This window comes from Nyctibius grandis, chromosome 3, assembly GCF_013368605.1.
Source record: "Nyctibius grandis isolate bNycGra1 chromosome 3, bNycGra1.pri, whole genome shotgun sequence".
In the NCBI taxonomy this organism is placed as follows: domain Eukaryota; kingdom Metazoa; phylum Chordata; class Aves; order Nyctibiiformes; family Nyctibiidae; genus Nyctibius; species Nyctibius grandis.
In genome coordinates this window covers 86,906,644-86,924,345 of record NC_090660.1, presented here as the reverse complement: position 1 = coordinate 86,924,345, position 17,702 = coordinate 86,906,644, and the positions used below count along the sequence as shown (strand labels likewise).

Genomic DNA, 17,702 nt, shown 5'->3' with positions numbered 1-17,702 from the left:
AAGAATGTTTTACAATAGTAACCGCAATCCAGCTAGAAGTTGCAAATCAACAAAAAAGAACCCTCCCCCTAATAAACGTGAGGGACTTGGCCTTTTTCCAATAAAGAATACAAATCCTGAGTATCTACAAGCTGTGAAAATAAAACTGAGTTAGGGACAACAGGAAGTGATTCTTACTAACACCCTGATGTTGGAACTAGTAACGGAATATATTACACTTTCCTCCTAGGTAACTTACTTAAACATATCACAACTCTGTCCTGCCATTCTCCTTCACCTTGATTCAATGTCACAGCCATACTTTTTGCTTAGCTTGGTTATGATTATCTGCAGCCCAACTGCCTGAGAATTCAAAGTAAAGACAGAAAAAACTATTGCCTTTAACATTGTAACAACTGCTTTTTCAATATTTACCTGTGGAATATACACTTTTAAATATTCCAAGTGAATTTATTATGAAACATGCATATTTTAAGTCAGCTACTGGCAGTACCAATACTAGCACACACACTGGCAGTATTATATCAGTGTTTCATACTATTAAAATACTTTGTCACAAACATTTCTTGGATTTTGATTTTCCAAATATGGTCAAGGGATTTATTTCTGTACAGGTACTGAATTATTCTCAACAGGTACACAGCAGAAAACAAGCTATATGCCAATAATCTCAACTCTACAATTGTCAATAAGTATGCCTTTATGTCCATAAAAGTATGTCAATAACATCCCTTTTCAGAAACTCTCATTCTTCTGTGTTTCCACCCAGTTGTTTCACAGGGTTCTCTAATTTTCACTGTTAATGCTAATTTTGTGCCTAAACAAAAAAGATCTTCCCTTTTCAAGGCAATTAATTGGGTTTTTAATATTTTATTGAAGACCAACATGATGTTTATTTTTTGCCCCTATTCAACCTGAAACAATATTGAGCAGCAATCTGAATTCACAGTAGACATACAGATGAATTTCAGCACTTCAGAGTTCTCAACAGACAGGCCAAGGAACTTCCCAGTAAAATAAAAAAATACATTTTGGCTCTGAAAAAGATTAAACAAAAGTCTTTTATTTCTGCCACTTAATGAAATCTGGAAAAATCCCTTGTGGTTTTCATGTCTGACATCTCAGTTTTGACAATTATGAAAGCCTTCTGCAGTCTCCATTTACAGACTAAAATAATACAGCTTTCCTTTCAAATCAGTCATGTTAAAAATACTTGGCAAACACTTTTAAGAGGCTAAATATCAAGCCAGTTTAAGAACTGTGATGAATTTTGACCCACTTTCAAACGTTTACAACGTCTAGTGGATTTCTTCCCTTACTCCCATCCACACAACCTCACCTTTGCAAGGCAGAAGCAGGCCAGCATTCTCACTCGGTAGAAACATTGTTCTTGTTCTAGTATATCAGTCAATGCAAGCCGTGATGCTGGAGTAGGGAACTTTTCCAATGCCAGAATGGCTTCTTCTTGTGCAACCACATCTCTCTCATATCGAAGCTGATACTGCCACATGAAATCAGATTGTTCAAATTCTACCTTCCTCAGTACTGACATATCAGGGTCTATTCTTATCCAGAGCAAAGGGGAATCAGCACTAAGACAGATACGAAAAACATTAATAGCTTACGACATTTCAAGACTACAGAAATTCAAAAGATGTTCTAACTTGTTATGAGTTATTTTAAAAAGTATTTAGAGTCAAAGAACCATAAAAGAATCTAAGTTAGAGGGAACTTTTGAAAGTCACCTGGTCCAATCTCCTGCTTCTACGATGGCAATTCTATAGCCTCCCAGGGTAATCTGTCCAAACCTCTAATATGTCAAAGTGAATACAGTGTGTTAGTATTTTTAACCTACACACCTGAGTTCATGGTAAACTACTGAATAATCTCAATATACTTAATTCTACTTCCTCAGACACCATAACTTTCATAGGTGAGCAGCACTTTATCACCTTCTACAGTTTGACTACCAAAAAAAAAAAAAAAAACCAACAAAGAAAATCTGGTGGTAAACATCCAGCTTCTTATATACTATTTTTCATCAATAGATGTGAAAGTGCTTTACAAACACACACATGCTATGATGTTGAAAGCTGACAAGGGTAACCACAAAATGCACAGAACAGTCAAGCCAAATGACAATAAAAGTGAAAGTATCAACAGACAGGATTAAAGTTTTAGTCCTACAGATAAAATTACTCAGTTGTATTCCACCCAAAGAAGCACTTTATACTTTGGTATTCACACAGCACCATGACTGCAGAAGCCATTTATGGGAGCAACAAGCACAAACTACATAATAAATTCTCTTACTCAGTTTTCCACATAAAACTGGTAACAGCAAAATACAGATATGGAATTAGGAGAGAGTTTGGAATAATGAAAAGACCATCATGAATATGATGCGTATTTCTATATACATTTGTAGAATATCTAGAATTACTGTCAAGATAGTAGCTAAAAAGAAAGGATAGTGAAAAGACGAGAGCATACACAGAATTTACAAGTACAGAAAAGAACGAACATTATGGTGTATGCTTAGAGCAGAGGAGTCCAAACTGAACAAAAGAATGACAGCATCGCAGATCAGAGGGTTAGCAGATAAACAAAGCATAAGTGACTTGCATATAATCATATACAAGTTCAATGGTAGTTCTAAGAAGATCATTATGGTCTCAGCTCAGTGTAATGCAATAGCCACCTGAACATAAGTGATCAGAACTACTCACAAATATTTATGCTAACTGCTCTCAAATACAATTAAAACCCTATTTATTCATATGTCAACTATCACTCAGAAATGATAATAATTACTTGCTCAATGAAAATATCCCTTATAAAATTATTTCTCATCATATTTTAGATGATGTTGAATTTACAGGAATCTCCAACACTTATACGGTGACAAGCAATTTATCCTTCAAAGAGGCACCATCAGTTTTCAAGAGTAGATTATTTACTTCCCTCAACCAGCACAAGGTACCAACACCTTCAGTATTTCTGAGAGCACCACCAGCTCCAACTCAAGGAGAGTAAAGCAGGTATTTACATTAAGCAAGAATTTTCTTCCAAAGAGCTAAATAGTTCCAACTGAAATTAATGCCAGTATGAATTTCAGTATGAAGCATTTTGTCACTTATTTTCAATCTAAAAGGATTCTTTTGGAATTAACCACAGATTTCAGGAACTTGTCTGGCTTAGTGCTAGTTAAATGGTCTTCATCGAGGTCCAACAAAAATTGCTCTTACTTTGTTTCAAGCAAATTCTTGTTTACATTTTACCTATAAACTCAGCTGAAAGGTATAATTAGAAATGTGTCAGAAAGAATCAAGTAATTTATTCTATCACCTTATCATGCCTAAGATTTTTTTAAAACTGATTATAGTAGTTAAGCCACACATTTTACACTTTGCTAGCATTTTCCCAGCTACAGAAGAAAAGTCTCAAAGAAGGCAAAGAAATGTGGTATAGTCTTGAGATTTGCCAGTCATATAATGAAGTACAACATTACTATCAAATCCTTCAAAATAGCATGCTTCAGACACGGGGAACATGGCTCACTTTCACACTGATAAACTCCACCAAGCTAACTTACTCCATGGCAGAAAGGTCCATGTCCACCTCTTCTCCATTCATCAGTGGAATCTTTTTCTTCTTATTTCTATCAAAAAAAAGAGAAAACAGAATCATAGAATGGTTTGGGTTGGAAGGGACCTTAAAGATCATCTAGTTCCAACCCCCCTGCCATGGGCAGGGACACCTTCCACTACACCAGGTTGCTCAAAGCCCCATCCAACCTGGCCTTGAACACTTCCAGGGAGGGGGCATCCACAGCTTCTCTGGGCAACCTGTTCCAGTGTCTCACCACCCCCTATTTTTAGAAAAAAGTAGGCATTTTAAAAATTTCCATATTAGTAAAGATATGTTTATAAATGGAGCTTAAGCCTGCAAAAGTACTTTGTGTATTACACCCACCAAAAAATACTGCTCTCTTCAGCAATATTCACAAGTCGAGCTGTGCATCAGTTTTGTTCAAATAATAATCACCAACACTTTACATTGGTTTAAACTTGACTCCCACCATTTTTACAATTACACATAAACATACAACTTTGAGAAGTAGAGGCCAAAGTAGTTATTAAAATGCATTAGGAAACTGAGAGAATCTATTCAGGAAGTATGTTACTTCTCTTGCTCATTAGGTTTAGTAAACAGCCCTGGCACTCTTAACAGAAAAGGAAAACTATGCGAGTACTTCATTCATATATCTTCACTTGAAGTATTCCTCTGCCCTACATTTGTCTTCCCTCTAATTTGTCTTTCCCGTTCAAAGGCATTTTGAATAATTTGATTAATTAGAGTCTTCGTTCAACTCATTCTATATAAATAAGCTGTTTATATAAGTTTCATACATTTTAAGACCTTTACTTATAATTAAGAACTGCATATAAAATGTAAGGTCTCTTGCCATCCACAAACAGTAGTAAATTCTATTTTCTCCCCTTACATCACAGGTAAATCGTATTCAGCAAGATCAACAAAATATAAACACAAAATTTAAAAAGCACATATTTATCATCAATGCACAATATGTTTCCATATATCCACACTAAAAATACTTGCAGTTTGTATTTTAACTCTTACCTTCTGCTTTTAGAATGGCAAGGTATATCATGTTTAAGACTGTTTTCTTCAATCTGCAATGTATGATTGAATGATCCATCAAGTTCTTGCACCGTCACTTTAAGAGGACCCTTCAAGTTCACAAGACTTTGTTATTAACATTAAAATTATGCTTATTACTGTATACATCATACTTGTACGTGTATGTAAAATATGGAAAATTGACCTTACCACATATTTCTGAGTCCCAGGAGATGTGTAGTCTTGTTTTATTTCCAATTCCAATACATTCCGTTTTCTATTAAATGCAAAGCTGCCATAAAATTTTACCACTCCACTCTGATCCCTAGTAAGTAGTATAGGAATTCTAGTGCACAATGCAGTAGTTATAAACAAACGTATTTCTCAATGTTTTCACTCTTTACACTTGCTTTATGCCTCTTTATTCCTAGAATTTCCTATCCCAAGAAAATCAGGAAATGAAAACACTTATTGCAGTTTTTCAAACTGGGTCATTGTGAGCGCTCACGTGTGTGTATATCTATATCACAGAATCACAGAATGGCTGGGGCTGCAAGGAACCTCTGGAGATCATCTAGTCCAACCCCCTGCCAGAGCAGGTTGCACAGAGTCACTTCCAGGTGGGTTCTGAATATCTCCAGAGAAGGAGACTCCATGACCTCCCTGGGCAGCCTGTTCTAGTGTTCTGCCATCCTCAAAGTAAAGAAGTTTTTCCTCATATTCCTCATTTCCTCATATATGAGTTCACATATACATGAGAGTATACAATATGACTGATAAAAAGTATCAGTCTTTAAGATCATTACTTAGATCATTATTAATGATCTAAGTAAGATCATTATCTTACTCTGCATTTTTATCCCAGGCAACGGTTTCTTCAAGTCAGCTGGTTCCTGTGAGTAACTTCATCATTCATTACTTGTATGACAGTCATTACTACACTTTATTTCTAGTAAAACTAAAACACTAGAATGAAGTCTTTCAGTCTAGTGCATGCTCCCAACAATATAAGTGCATGCTCTGACAAAATAAGACAAAAGCAGGGAAGGAAAACCTGTTCTTTCATGTCCTGATATTTAAGGGAGAAGCTGCCAGATTCAAAGAGGCTTCTTATCATACATGCATTATTAACTTTTCTCCCAAAATATGGTCATCTGGCTCAATACCTCAGACTGGTTCTGTTCACGGCGGCTGCCTTCATAAAGATCTGTGACTTTGTCATCAGCTACAGCTTAAGACATTTTTAGCAGTTTCTTCAGCACAAGGTTTAAACTCAGCATCAACACAGCACTCATTAATAGCATAAGATAGTGCTAGTTAATAGTAATAAGATATCCTCCCAAACAATACAAAGACCTGCTGTGGTCTTACAAGGTGGAAAATCTACTATCACAGGTGCAACAGTGTTTGAAACGAGGTAAGGGGGTTACAACCACAGGCTTAAACACAAGTTACAGTCAACAGGATCAGCCTTGGGGCCAAATTCCAGAGAAGCTGAAAAATCCCCAGATCTGAGACTTACAATTCTTCCTTGCTTACAGAACAGACTGAATTAAGATTCACCCAGCTCAGACAGTAATGCTGACATTTAGGTATAGCTGCAGTGTGAATATATGTACATATAGAACCCCAGTTTTCCTCAAGAGCTTGGCACAGTTAAGTATGGAAATTAGAATTATGCGTATTTATACTTTATGAATACTTTTGATGCAGATAAAATACTAACTTCTCATATTACTCTATAAATATTAACTATACAGTGTTTTTAGTTAGATATTGAGATGCATGAGCATTATCAAGTCAGCTCAAATAAATAACATCTAAATATAAATACCTACTTTTGTTTTCTGTTAGAACAGTAAGGTACGGCTTTGCTGCAGGCAGTCATATTCATTAAAACTACCAATTAAACCTGTTAAATGGAGCAAATTCAAATTTACCCTCATATCAATCAAAAATAAGAAATCCTATTTCTTGACTAATATCACTGAAATTTGAAGAATCAACACACAGAGGTTTATTTTACCTGAAATTGTAATATTAACACAAGCTACCAAACTATTAAATGTTAGTGTATTCTAAACTATCGATCTGTGGTTTAGGTTACTTATTTCATGGTGATTTACTGGAAATCACATCTTAAAATGCACCAGACTATAGCATTTTCCATGTCAGACTTCAACATATTTCTATGGGCAGTGTCCTCTGGAATCCCTTTAGTATAATTTGGCCTTAAATTCCAGCAGAGTTCTTGTGCTTTTTTCAAAGTAAAACTTAAAATCATGAAATCCCTTCTAGTAAAGAACACCCAAAAAAGCTAGCATACTCTAAATGACTATGAAAGGAGTGTGAACCTGCGGCTCACATCTATTTCTAATTTAAAGAATAATGTACTTAACTGTTTTAAGAAAAGATATTTCATACCTTTCTTCACATTCCTTTAATAGTGCCAATTAAAAAAACAAATTCATTCTCCATATTAACAACCCAGACCAAGAATAAAAAGGATACACCCACTGTTTTATTAAAGGTTGGATGTCTTTGCCAGAGACATTTGAGATAGATTTCAAAAACCCAGATGTGGAAACCAACATCTGACTCCACATGTGTGACTGGAACTTCTGAGATGAAGCAGTGCTGGCCAGACTCAACAACTTGTTGAAAACCTAAAATGATAAAAAGTTATTACTTTGTCTAAATACTTCAACATACAAAATAAGCTCTTTGTTTCTTTGCAGCTGAATTGCAACTAAAGGCCAATAAAATCAATCTCTGATAACTGGCCTCAAAAAAAAGTCTTTCAAAACAAAAACATTTCAGAAAATTATTTGCTTGTCCATATCAGAAATTATGATCTGCAGAAACAATTTTTTTTACTTAAGGCAAACCATCCACGATGTTGAGAAAGCTCTGAACTTCCAGCTTCTGAACATGAGAAATGTTTAGTGGTAACAAAATTAAACTAAAAATGTCTTCTTTGCTTATCACTGCTACGGGTACAACTTAGCATGCAAAAAGAGTTGAATTCGAAGTGGAATATAGAAACAATTTCTCGCATCCATTTTCTAGTTCTAATCACCTCTATGCTTCAAAATCATGTAATTTGTGAGGTTAGTCACTGCAAGCAGGTGTGGCCTTTATTTACCAAACTATAATGCAGAGGGTGCTTTCTTAATCAGTTCTTTCCACATGAGTTTCTTCAAAGAACCAGCTTCCTCAAAGTTACATATACATACACAAAATCCATTAAAAGACCATTAGCTTTCAAAAATTATCTACAGTAAAACAGATCACTGACTATATCTGCTTTTTAAAAATAAAACAGTCATCAAGTTCTCAGCTTTGCTATTCCTTTTTAAAAGCAGCAAAGAATAATTAAAATTTATGGAAGGAAAGCTTTAAATAATGTGCATCTGCTGTATTTTCAACCTGACAACTGTTTGTAATAGCTCTAGCACAAGCACATACACGTTATCCTTCAAAACCAAACCAAACCAACCCAACCAAACAAACCAAAAGCCATCCAAAAACCTGAAGCTGATAGGAAAAGGTATCACTCAGTTTCTAACTCTGTTTATTTATAGCACCCTATCTTTTTTAAGGCAAATCACAAAACATATTTAGTAAGGAAGAAAAACTACAACTCTGCAGAAGTTCAGTATTTCAGAATAAAATTACAATCTTCTATTCGACTGCTTCTTCTAATATAAAGATCTATGCTCCCTCTAGCACTGAAAATTTTATACAGTGGAGAGAGCAGAAGCTGGATTCCCATTACTTTCATTATTTATAATTTGATTAGATTAGCTCACAGCAACACCAGTTACGGTAAGTAAAACAGGTCGTCAGTGTTAACAACAAATCACAATAACCCAAAGCAAACACTACAAAGAACATGCAACATATAAAAAGTATTAGAAGTTACATGTAAGAACAATAGCTAACCTTATCCTAACACAAATGACCTACATTTTATGGTTGTTTTATCCTGCTAAAACTGAAAATACAAATGGAATCCTGTGAGGACCTGTTTTGTTCTTTCTTAAACACCACAATGAATAGAAATGAAACTAAAGACAAAAAGTTGTCTATATTCCACATAATCATTTAAATACCTACCTGTAACATGAACTCCATGCTAATCCTGTTCTCAATCAGTCTCATAACAAGATGTGCTTTACACTGGAACATAGTGTAATATTCCCAGGACAGTGTATGAGGGTGTTTGATAGAAAAATGCAAATGTGATGCAGGGCTGAAAAAATAAAAATAAATAAAACCAGCTCTCTATTTTGCATTTTATGGAATGAAACTTAAAATACACCTTAGCAACCAAGATTATAGCTGCACTGACAATTATTTAGGATCTCTTCGACTGCTTTAAAGTTATAACTTGTGACATGCTTAAAATGATGGCATGCTTGTACAGAAAGGTGACACAGGTGTATGTACCGGGCATACAGCAAGTACTGTATGGAGAATAATGTATAGAGAATACATGCTGTGCATTCCTGTAAAGACAGGGGTAGCAGTAGCAACCAGAGCAAGGAATCTGGGACTTGAGTCTGGAAACTAGTCCTGAACTGACATTCCTCCTCTTCCACTTTTCAAAGTGATTGTACATAGCGAATATTTTATTTTTAAATAAATAATTGTTGCTATTAAAGAAGAGTTTTAAAATTCAGAGCAGACTTTCATGTGATGAGCCAAAGGAATTGCTTGTTTTTTATTTTAGTTAGCAACTTTATGCTTTCAATACTTTGGCAAACCGATGTCTTCTAAATCAGGTAACATGCCAAGGAAGACTAGGCAGAGCATCATGTTACAGCCACCACACTGTTTCCATAACTTGAACGATCTATGGTGCTCCTTCACGCATATCCTTCATGTCTACAAGCAAAATATTTTAAATGGTTTAATTTCATTCCATATCAGAAGACAAACAAATAGTGAAACCCTGAAACTTTCAAAACCAGAACTGATTTCTGAGTAGCCTTCGTGGCTGTACAGCAATAAAACACCAAAAGACTTAATTTTGATGAGCTTTAAAATTAATTTTCTCCACCAAGCTTTACATTTCAGAACACAAACGTTCTGACCTATAGCCCAGTTTCAAAGTAGAAACGTAGCTGTAATATGGTAATTCTTGAGAAAATTAAGACCTTTTTGCCCCCTTTCAATTACTTGAGAAGTAGAGATAATTAGAAATCTGACTTTATTTTATTGATGAACCAAGTCTGTGACAAGTGTATTTTGCTGCGCTATGTTTTTTCTTTTAGTTCTTTTCACAGGACATTTGAGTTTTCCATGAACGAATAACAAACATCTTAAGAAACTGGACCCCCACCATGTCAGGTCAACTTCTTAAGAAGTGGGAATCAAGACTTATTTTCTGCTGTTTGGCAGAGAAACACAAATTGGCCATTGCGACTTAGAAAATGACAGCTACTTAAAATTTCTGGGCTCAAATTGGATTCCTCCCCTGTGATTCTCACTTACAGATAATTTAACTAAAACATTTCCAGATGGACCAAACACCTGATTTGTCCAAAGACTTTAGAAGAAGACACAGCAAGACAGAATGAACTAATTCATTAATTGTAACAATCAAAGATAAGTGCTATAAGCCTGATCTTTCATGCCAGCTATGTCAGGAAAAGACTGGTCTTGCAGAGCTTTCAAAGACCTATGAAACAAACCATTTTAACTTTGACTAATCTTTCGATTCTGTTGAAAAACGTACGCCAGCAAGAAGCGTTCTACCAGGACAGGATCAGCACTTAGCTCCATATCTGCAGCTCTTAAGATTTCAGGAGATGGCAAGAACCAAAGTAGCTGCAAGACCCTTAACATTTCACAGAATCACAGAATGTTAGGGATTGGAAGGGACCTCGAAAGATCATCTAGTCCAATCCCCCTGCCGGAGCAGGATTGCCTAGATCATATCACACAGGAACGCGTCCAGGTGGGTTTTGAATGTCTCCAGAGAAGGAGACTCCACAACCTCTCTGGGCAGCCCGTTCCAGTGTTCAGTCACCCTCACCGTAAAGAAGTTTTTCCTCATATTTATGCGGAACCTCCTGTGTTCCAGCTTGCACCCATTGCCCCTTGTCCTGTCAAGGGATGTCACTGAGAAGAGCCTGGCTCCATCCTCATGACACTTGCCCTTTACAGATTTATAAACATTAATGAGGTCACCCCTCAATCTCCTCTTCTCTAAGCTAAAGAGACCCAGCTCCCTCAGCCTCTCCTCATAAGGGAGATGTTCCACCCCCTTAATCATCTTCGTGGCTCTACACTGGACTCTCTCCAGCAGTTCCCTGTTCTTCTTGAACCAAGGGGCCCAGAACTGGACACAATATTCCAGATGTGGCCTCACCAGGGCAGAGTAGAGAGGGAGAAGAACCTCTCTTGACCTACTAACCACACCCCTTCTAATACACCCCAGGATGCCATTGGCCTTCTTGGCCACAAGGGCACACTGCTGGCTCATGGTCATCCTGCTGCCTTTTTTTCCATCCTTCTATTTACTAGGAGACTCCCTTGACTTTACTCATGAATGTCTGTTTAAACATCTTAAGAAGATACAAAAAGAAAAGTATTTCTAAATTTAAGCAAGTACTACCCTTCTGAGGCATACTGTGTATATAATAAGAATGTACTTAGGTTTGCTACTTGCTGTTTCTAGTTGATAGGCAATTGCTAAAGTTCTCCTTATTGAAATTGTCCTCTTATTTTGGATACTTCTCTATTCCGAGGTAGGGATGGGTTAGCAACCATGAAAGAATTGAAATGCAAGGAGGAAACTGAGGTTGTGGCTCAGACATCATATAATAATTTGGTCTCACTATAAAACTATTTATCCAGCTTCAAATTATACAGTTGATTGATTTTGGTAAAATTCTTTTCTTGAAAATTACAACCAAGCCAGGACCCACATTCTTAGCCTTCTTAAATTTACTAAGTGTCGACTGATTTTGGTACTGGTTACATTATTTAACTGCAAATCAAAACTGAGACAAGTTTGCATTTCACAGTTACGTTTTGTAGTTCATTCGATATTAATACATTTCTTCCAAATATATTTTTCTTCAATCATTATACTTCTAAAACTTATTGAATTGGCACCAAATGAGAATTAAAACTAGCAATATAGACCTAGGACCTTTGTCAAAGTGAAAATCGAACAAGCTCTTCCATAGAAATTTGTAATGCTCATGCTCTTGAACACACTGTGGTCATTCAACAGAAACCCATCAATATGCTTCTTCCATTTGAAATACATCTGTATAAATTTCTTGAGGTTTTTAACTTTTACAGCAGGGTGGTGCCAGCACAATCAAAGACTGAAGAGAACCAAAATCTAAGAGGGAAGAACACAAAATGAAAACATAACACACGAAGCTTTGTTTTGAAGCTTTCATCCATACAGCAGTTAACCTGCAGTTTTCTTTCTTTCATTTTCCCAGGCTCTGGAATTTTTTCTTTTCAAATAAGTGCTCTGGAGAGCAGTTTTTGTGTTTCACCATACATAAACAGGAAGAATCTGAGACACCTGTGTTTTGCACAGAAATTAATTCATGTGTCTGAAAGAAGGGTTTTTTTTCCCAATGATTTATTTCCATATTATATTTCTAATTTAGTTGAAAAATGAGATTATTAATTAACCTAATTTTTTCTTCATATTATTATTAATTGGGACTGCTGTAATGCAAATATGCTTGGCAGGAAACTATATCATAACAAGCAGAACAAAGAAATGCAAAAAATATATTGGAGAGAAATGTACTAGACATCATTATGAAAATACTTCCCTAAATACAAATAATTTCCCACGGTCAGGAACACATACTTAATTTACATACAAGGGAACTTTGCAGTCTACAAGAAACAGCAAGTTGTAATTTGTATTTAAGTGATGTTATGATTATCATGAACAAGCTGTAATACAATGAAGTAGTGAAACAGCTGCAGAAACATCAGAGTATCTAACAGTGACACATCACATAGAGGAGACATACATTAAAGAGCATTAGAACAGGATTTTCTCAACTATTTGTGTCCAAATCTAGAATAAATACAATAAACCTAACAAAATTAACAGTTACAAGACTTTTATTTTAGTGAATTTCCTTTTTCAAAAATGTGCCCTTTTTCTCTAGTTTCATCTGATCCTATTAGAATTTAGTTTCTTTGTCTAGGAGAGTATGTCGCCAAACTGTAACGCTGCCAATTAAAAAGTCTGCCAAGACCTAATACAGTACCCCGATTTTCCTTAATAAAGACATCATCACCAACAGGATGCCTAAAATGACTGCAGCCAGCTGTAACCTGCTTTTCAGAGGTATATGTAAACAAAAGTATCTAGGTACTTGGTCTGCTTCACTACTTGAAAGAACAGGGCAGTGAACTAAATCAAAATCCACCATGAGCAGGCAAGCAAAACTGAGTAATGGCTTGGCATGCATGCACATACACAAGCTGCATCTGTGATTATAACATCCAGAAAACACGATAGTTGTTGAGGATTCACCTGGCTGGGAAATTAGCCAATATGTCCTATTCCTGATTTCAGAAAACACTTTCTTCTTTTTTCATCTCTCAAAAAAAGATCACTATTCAAATTTTCAGTGGGTTATTTGTATACTTCATTCAGTTATAAATCCAGAGTTTTAATTTAAAATGAACAAAACTTGGATTTGCACACACTCAAAAGCAAGAGAACCACCACTGCAGACAATTTAGGTTATATTGTCATAATACGAGGGCTTCTGCTGCAGTAAAGACTTAAGAAAGTCACATATTCTCCCACTCCACCTGCACTGCTCAACCTCACAGTTTCGCACATGCTGCTCATGAGTTTCCAAAGACCAACTCTTTGTGAGGCTGTGTCATAACTAGATTAATTTATCCAAGAAAAGAAAAACCCAGCAAAAGGTTGTCATTGAAACCTGGATTAACTTTCTGATCTGGTAATTCTAGTAATACTTTTCTATCTCCAGTGGTTAGCACTACTCAGCGGGTACTACAGGAGTATCACAAAAGAGGTAAAGGGAAAATTCCTAAGCTACCAATACTGAAGCTACAGTTATTAGGAAACTGCAAACCCAGCCAGTTCACAGTTACCAGTGGTACTTCACAGATGACTGATCTAATACTTTTTTTTTCCAATTGATAAGAAATCTCAGTGTAAGACTGCAAGGTGGTAACTGAGAGTGGAAAGAAAAAGAGCAAAGAAAACCGATGGTACTGTAAAAAGCCTAAAGATTACTAACCACTCCAGAAATAGCTCAGGAGAAAATTCTGGCTCCATATTCTCTCTCATCCTCTTACTAAAAAGTAGTTTCATGACAGCATTAAAAACATTCATTATACTTAATTGCCTTCAAGATTTAAAGTGAAAGAAAAATAAAACAACAGTGATATAGAGTACATCTTGAGTATATTGTGAGACTGGTAATACATGCCTTGGGCAGCTGAAGTTCTTCAGCCTTTGGCCTTGTGCTACACAACACACCCAAGGCATATATTAATGGCCCCATAAAAACATACCCTGTAATGACTTGCGGCTTAAATAAACATACTTGTCTTTCTCTTTTCCTCCTCCGAATATTGGATGCAGTAAAACTCCACCAGTCTTCAGTTCATATGCCACTATTTGATCTAACTCCTAAAAAGTATAACATACTTTTTTACATACAAAGCATAACTTTGAAAAGTAGAGAAATTATTTAAAGACAACAGGAAAGCTTTTCCTATCATTGTTCAAGCCACACCTCCTAATTAAACTTGTTTACAAACACAAAGAACATTTTAAAATCACAGATGATCCTCAGCATAGGAAACAATAATAAAGCAGTAGAAATTAGCAGTTAATACTTGTTCTGGGTCTGGATTCTGGGTCAACCCACAACAACATTTAACTATAATATATCTAAAGAGTATTATTGTTTAATAAATAAGTTGTCTCTGACCAAATGAAATAAAGGTGATCACAACTTCCTTGCAGTGGGAAGTAATACTCGGTATACCTACACAGTAGACTGCAGCATATAGAAGCTCACCTTGACCCATGCCCAAACCAGACTGCAGCTGGCTCTGAACTGAAACATGAGCTTGAATTTGTGTAGTGCTATGCCCATGTTAACAAGAACACTTCAAGGCAGGATGTTTGCATGGGCTTACTATCACCCAACAGTCAACATGGCTTTTGAACCAAATTGGGTCAGCTTGAGCATAGGGAGAGTAAATTGATGCCTGTCTGCAATTCAATGTTAGTCAAGGAATTTGCAAATGTTGATATATATTGATATTTACTGATTCATATCAACATACACACTTGCATATATTGATAATGCATTCAAAGCAGTAAGGGCAGAACTGGAGGCTGTGACAGCAGCACCTCTTAGTTCTATGTGGAAGCACTTGACTAACTCATAGGAAGAACATTAGCAACTAATATCTAGAAGCAACTTCTGCTGCACACACCAGTGAACTCAGGTAGACCTTCATCCAGTTCTGCTGTTCTCTGTAGCACCCACATCTTTAGTACAGACAGTACACAACTGGTGAGCTGAATGTACATTAGGCAGATAAGGATACGGTATTGGGTCCCCATGTGAATAAGGAATGTAAACGGAGCCCACGGAGTTAGTAACCCAGTTTTTGGAAGAGGAAGGGTAAGAGAATGTGATGAGAGGAAAAGGAAGGAGATACACATCTTTCTGTGAATGAATGTTACTGGCAAAGAATGAAGAGTCACTGCTGCTGTCACTAGCAAGTACCTGTCTAAAAACATTACATTTGGAAATGTAAGGTATAGACAGAAATTTATTTTCCAAGAAAGGAAATCCCTTCAACAGCGATTTTTTACTGTTTCATTATTTCATTTAGTACTTAAATGATACTAAAAGATACCTGATCCACTATTGATCCAAGCTAACACGGGAGCCCTTCTGTGCCATATCGATGGCCATCACAGTATAACAAATTCACCAAATATATCTCCTTATGAATCCCATATTCTATTCTAAGCGTTTAAAAGAAGTACAATCTTTTTTGACTTATTCTTTCTGGTTTTGTGCAAAAGCCCAAACAAAAAGAGGAAAACTAATTGCACAGAGAGACAATGAAAATTATTCATAAGGCAGTCCCAGAAATGTATTTCGGTTAATATGTTTGGTGTTTTTCCTTGCAGCAAATGGTAGAAATATTTTAGCTGTAAGTTTTGTCACTACTAAAAATTTCTCTAGATTGCAGTGCAAAACTATACTATATTTTGGTTTTATATTGCATCTTCTTTGATGTAAAATATCCAAAAGATATAGAAAATACTACTATTATGTTGTTACCTGCTTAATCCAGTGGCGATACTCATTAACACCAAAGGTTTTTTTCATCCAAAGGCCATAAATATAACCAGAGATTCCCTTTAGCACCCATTCATCTGACCTATAATAAGAAAGAGGCATGAATTATAGCACTTCAGAAGGTATTTTGTAAGGAGTGGTATTTTGACCAGCTCAAAATAGCCACAAATTTCAGCAGGTTATATAACTTCTCTAAGTCAAGAGGAGTCTGATGAGCTGTGAACCAATTTATGTAACTTGGCACCTGGAGGGGACTGATGAAACTGAAAAGCCAGTGAAAACTGAACTTTTACCACAGAAACCCAGATTAAAATATAAAACCAAACTCTTTTAGCTGAAACAGTAACAATAAAACAGAGGATATGGACACTAAAGCTAAAACAACTGCTAATCTATATGATCTTTATTTCATGATTAACATTTCAATGCAATGCAAAAGATTTGGATAACAAGTAGACAAAATACCTATCTCACAATTTGTTGGACACTCATTTAAACACCTCTTGAGAGTTATGTTCTAAGAGGGAAAAATATGGCCAAAACCTACAAACTTATCATGAAATAGAATTCTGAACATAAGAACGACATACAGAGTATGATGAAGTGAATAAAATAAAGGCACAAACAAAGGGAACCGTTACAAGGGAGGAAAAAATTGTCTTCACAATGGAAGTTGACTAGAAATAAGGAAGAGAGCAAGAGAAATTACAATAGTACAAACATCAATTTAAAAACATGTTGGTTTCTTTTTTTTTTAAGCCAAGGATACTCTGGGACATAAAATTTTGCCATGAAAAAAGTAATGGGCTCCTTGTCCCTGAATATAAAGTGTATGCAAAAGTCTTTAAAATAAACACTGATCAGAACTGCAAGAGCCAGTTGGTGGACATTTTCTGAGGAATGGATTTATAGGCAGCTTACCACCCCAATGAATTTGCCCATTTTACACTAATTTCTGCATTTCCCTGTCTGGACTTCATAATTTATTAGTTCCATGCTCCACAAGTACCTCCCACGCAGGCTACACTTCTTCATCCAAAATATCTGACAGAAATTTACTGATGATACAAAAGAGTCTCCCCTCTAAATTTCCAGCTGCCAAAGCACACTATAACATTCAGTAGCAACAATTTCTGAGAGAAGACACGTTCAATCTCTGCAGTCTTTGGAACCTTATATCTCATATTCCCCTCTCAAACAAAGAAAAAAATCTCATGGATTTTCATTTATTGAGCTGGCTTTATTATTCTTCCTTTTCTGCTTTCTTCTACACTTACTGTTTCATTTATTCTTCTGATAAAATGCAACATGCAAATTAAAATTTGAGTTTCCTAGATTTTCCCCATTTTCCAGAGAGTACAATGGTAAATTACTTACCAGGACATTCTGGATATAAAACATCCAAAGAACTGCTGGGCCAGGGCCTGTGCTAAGCACCTCCTTGTCAGTGGAGTTTCATCTATAATCATTGCACTGTGTAAGAGATTGGTGCTGGACCACCACAAAAAGAAAATAACACAATATGAGCACAAGCTCCAAAGAAACAAAATAGAGACCTTGTTTTAAAAGCCAAAACAAATACAATAATTCCTTCACTGTTTTTTCCAATGAGATAGTAACATCTTCCTTTTAATACCCTTAAGCCAGGCAGATCTCCTGGTATTATCATCTATATGCAACTCTCTGAGT

At 35.9% G+C, this 17,702-nt stretch overlaps 1 protein-coding gene across 3 annotated transcripts in view; it reads right to left on the bottom strand.

The window, feature by feature from the left end:
* TAF2 (TATA-box binding protein associated factor 2) overlaps window positions 1–17,702 on the bottom strand; it is a 68,091-nt gene that overhangs the window by 33,584 nt on the left and 16,805 nt on the right. For all 3 annotated transcript variants that reach the window (XM_068396527.1, XM_068396525.1, XM_068396526.1), the window contains 9 exons: window positions 17,391–17,504; window positions 15,996–16,095; window positions 14,229–14,314; window positions 8,764–8,899; window positions 7,156–7,310; window positions 4,855–4,969; window positions 4,645–4,754; window positions 3,596–3,661; window positions 1,340–1,592 (listed from right to left, as the gene is read on the bottom strand). In XM_068396527.1, coding sequence (XP_068252628.1) covers window positions 1,340–1,592; window positions 3,596–3,661; window positions 4,645–4,754; window positions 4,855–4,969; window positions 7,156–7,310; window positions 8,764–8,899; window positions 14,229–14,314; window positions 15,996–16,095; window positions 17,391–17,504 — 1,135 coding nt within the window. The remainder of the gene's footprint in view (window positions 1–1,339; window positions 1,593–3,595; window positions 3,662–4,644; window positions 4,755–4,854; window positions 4,970–7,155; window positions 7,311–8,763; window positions 8,900–14,228; window positions 14,315–15,995; window positions 16,096–17,390; window positions 17,505–17,702) is intronic.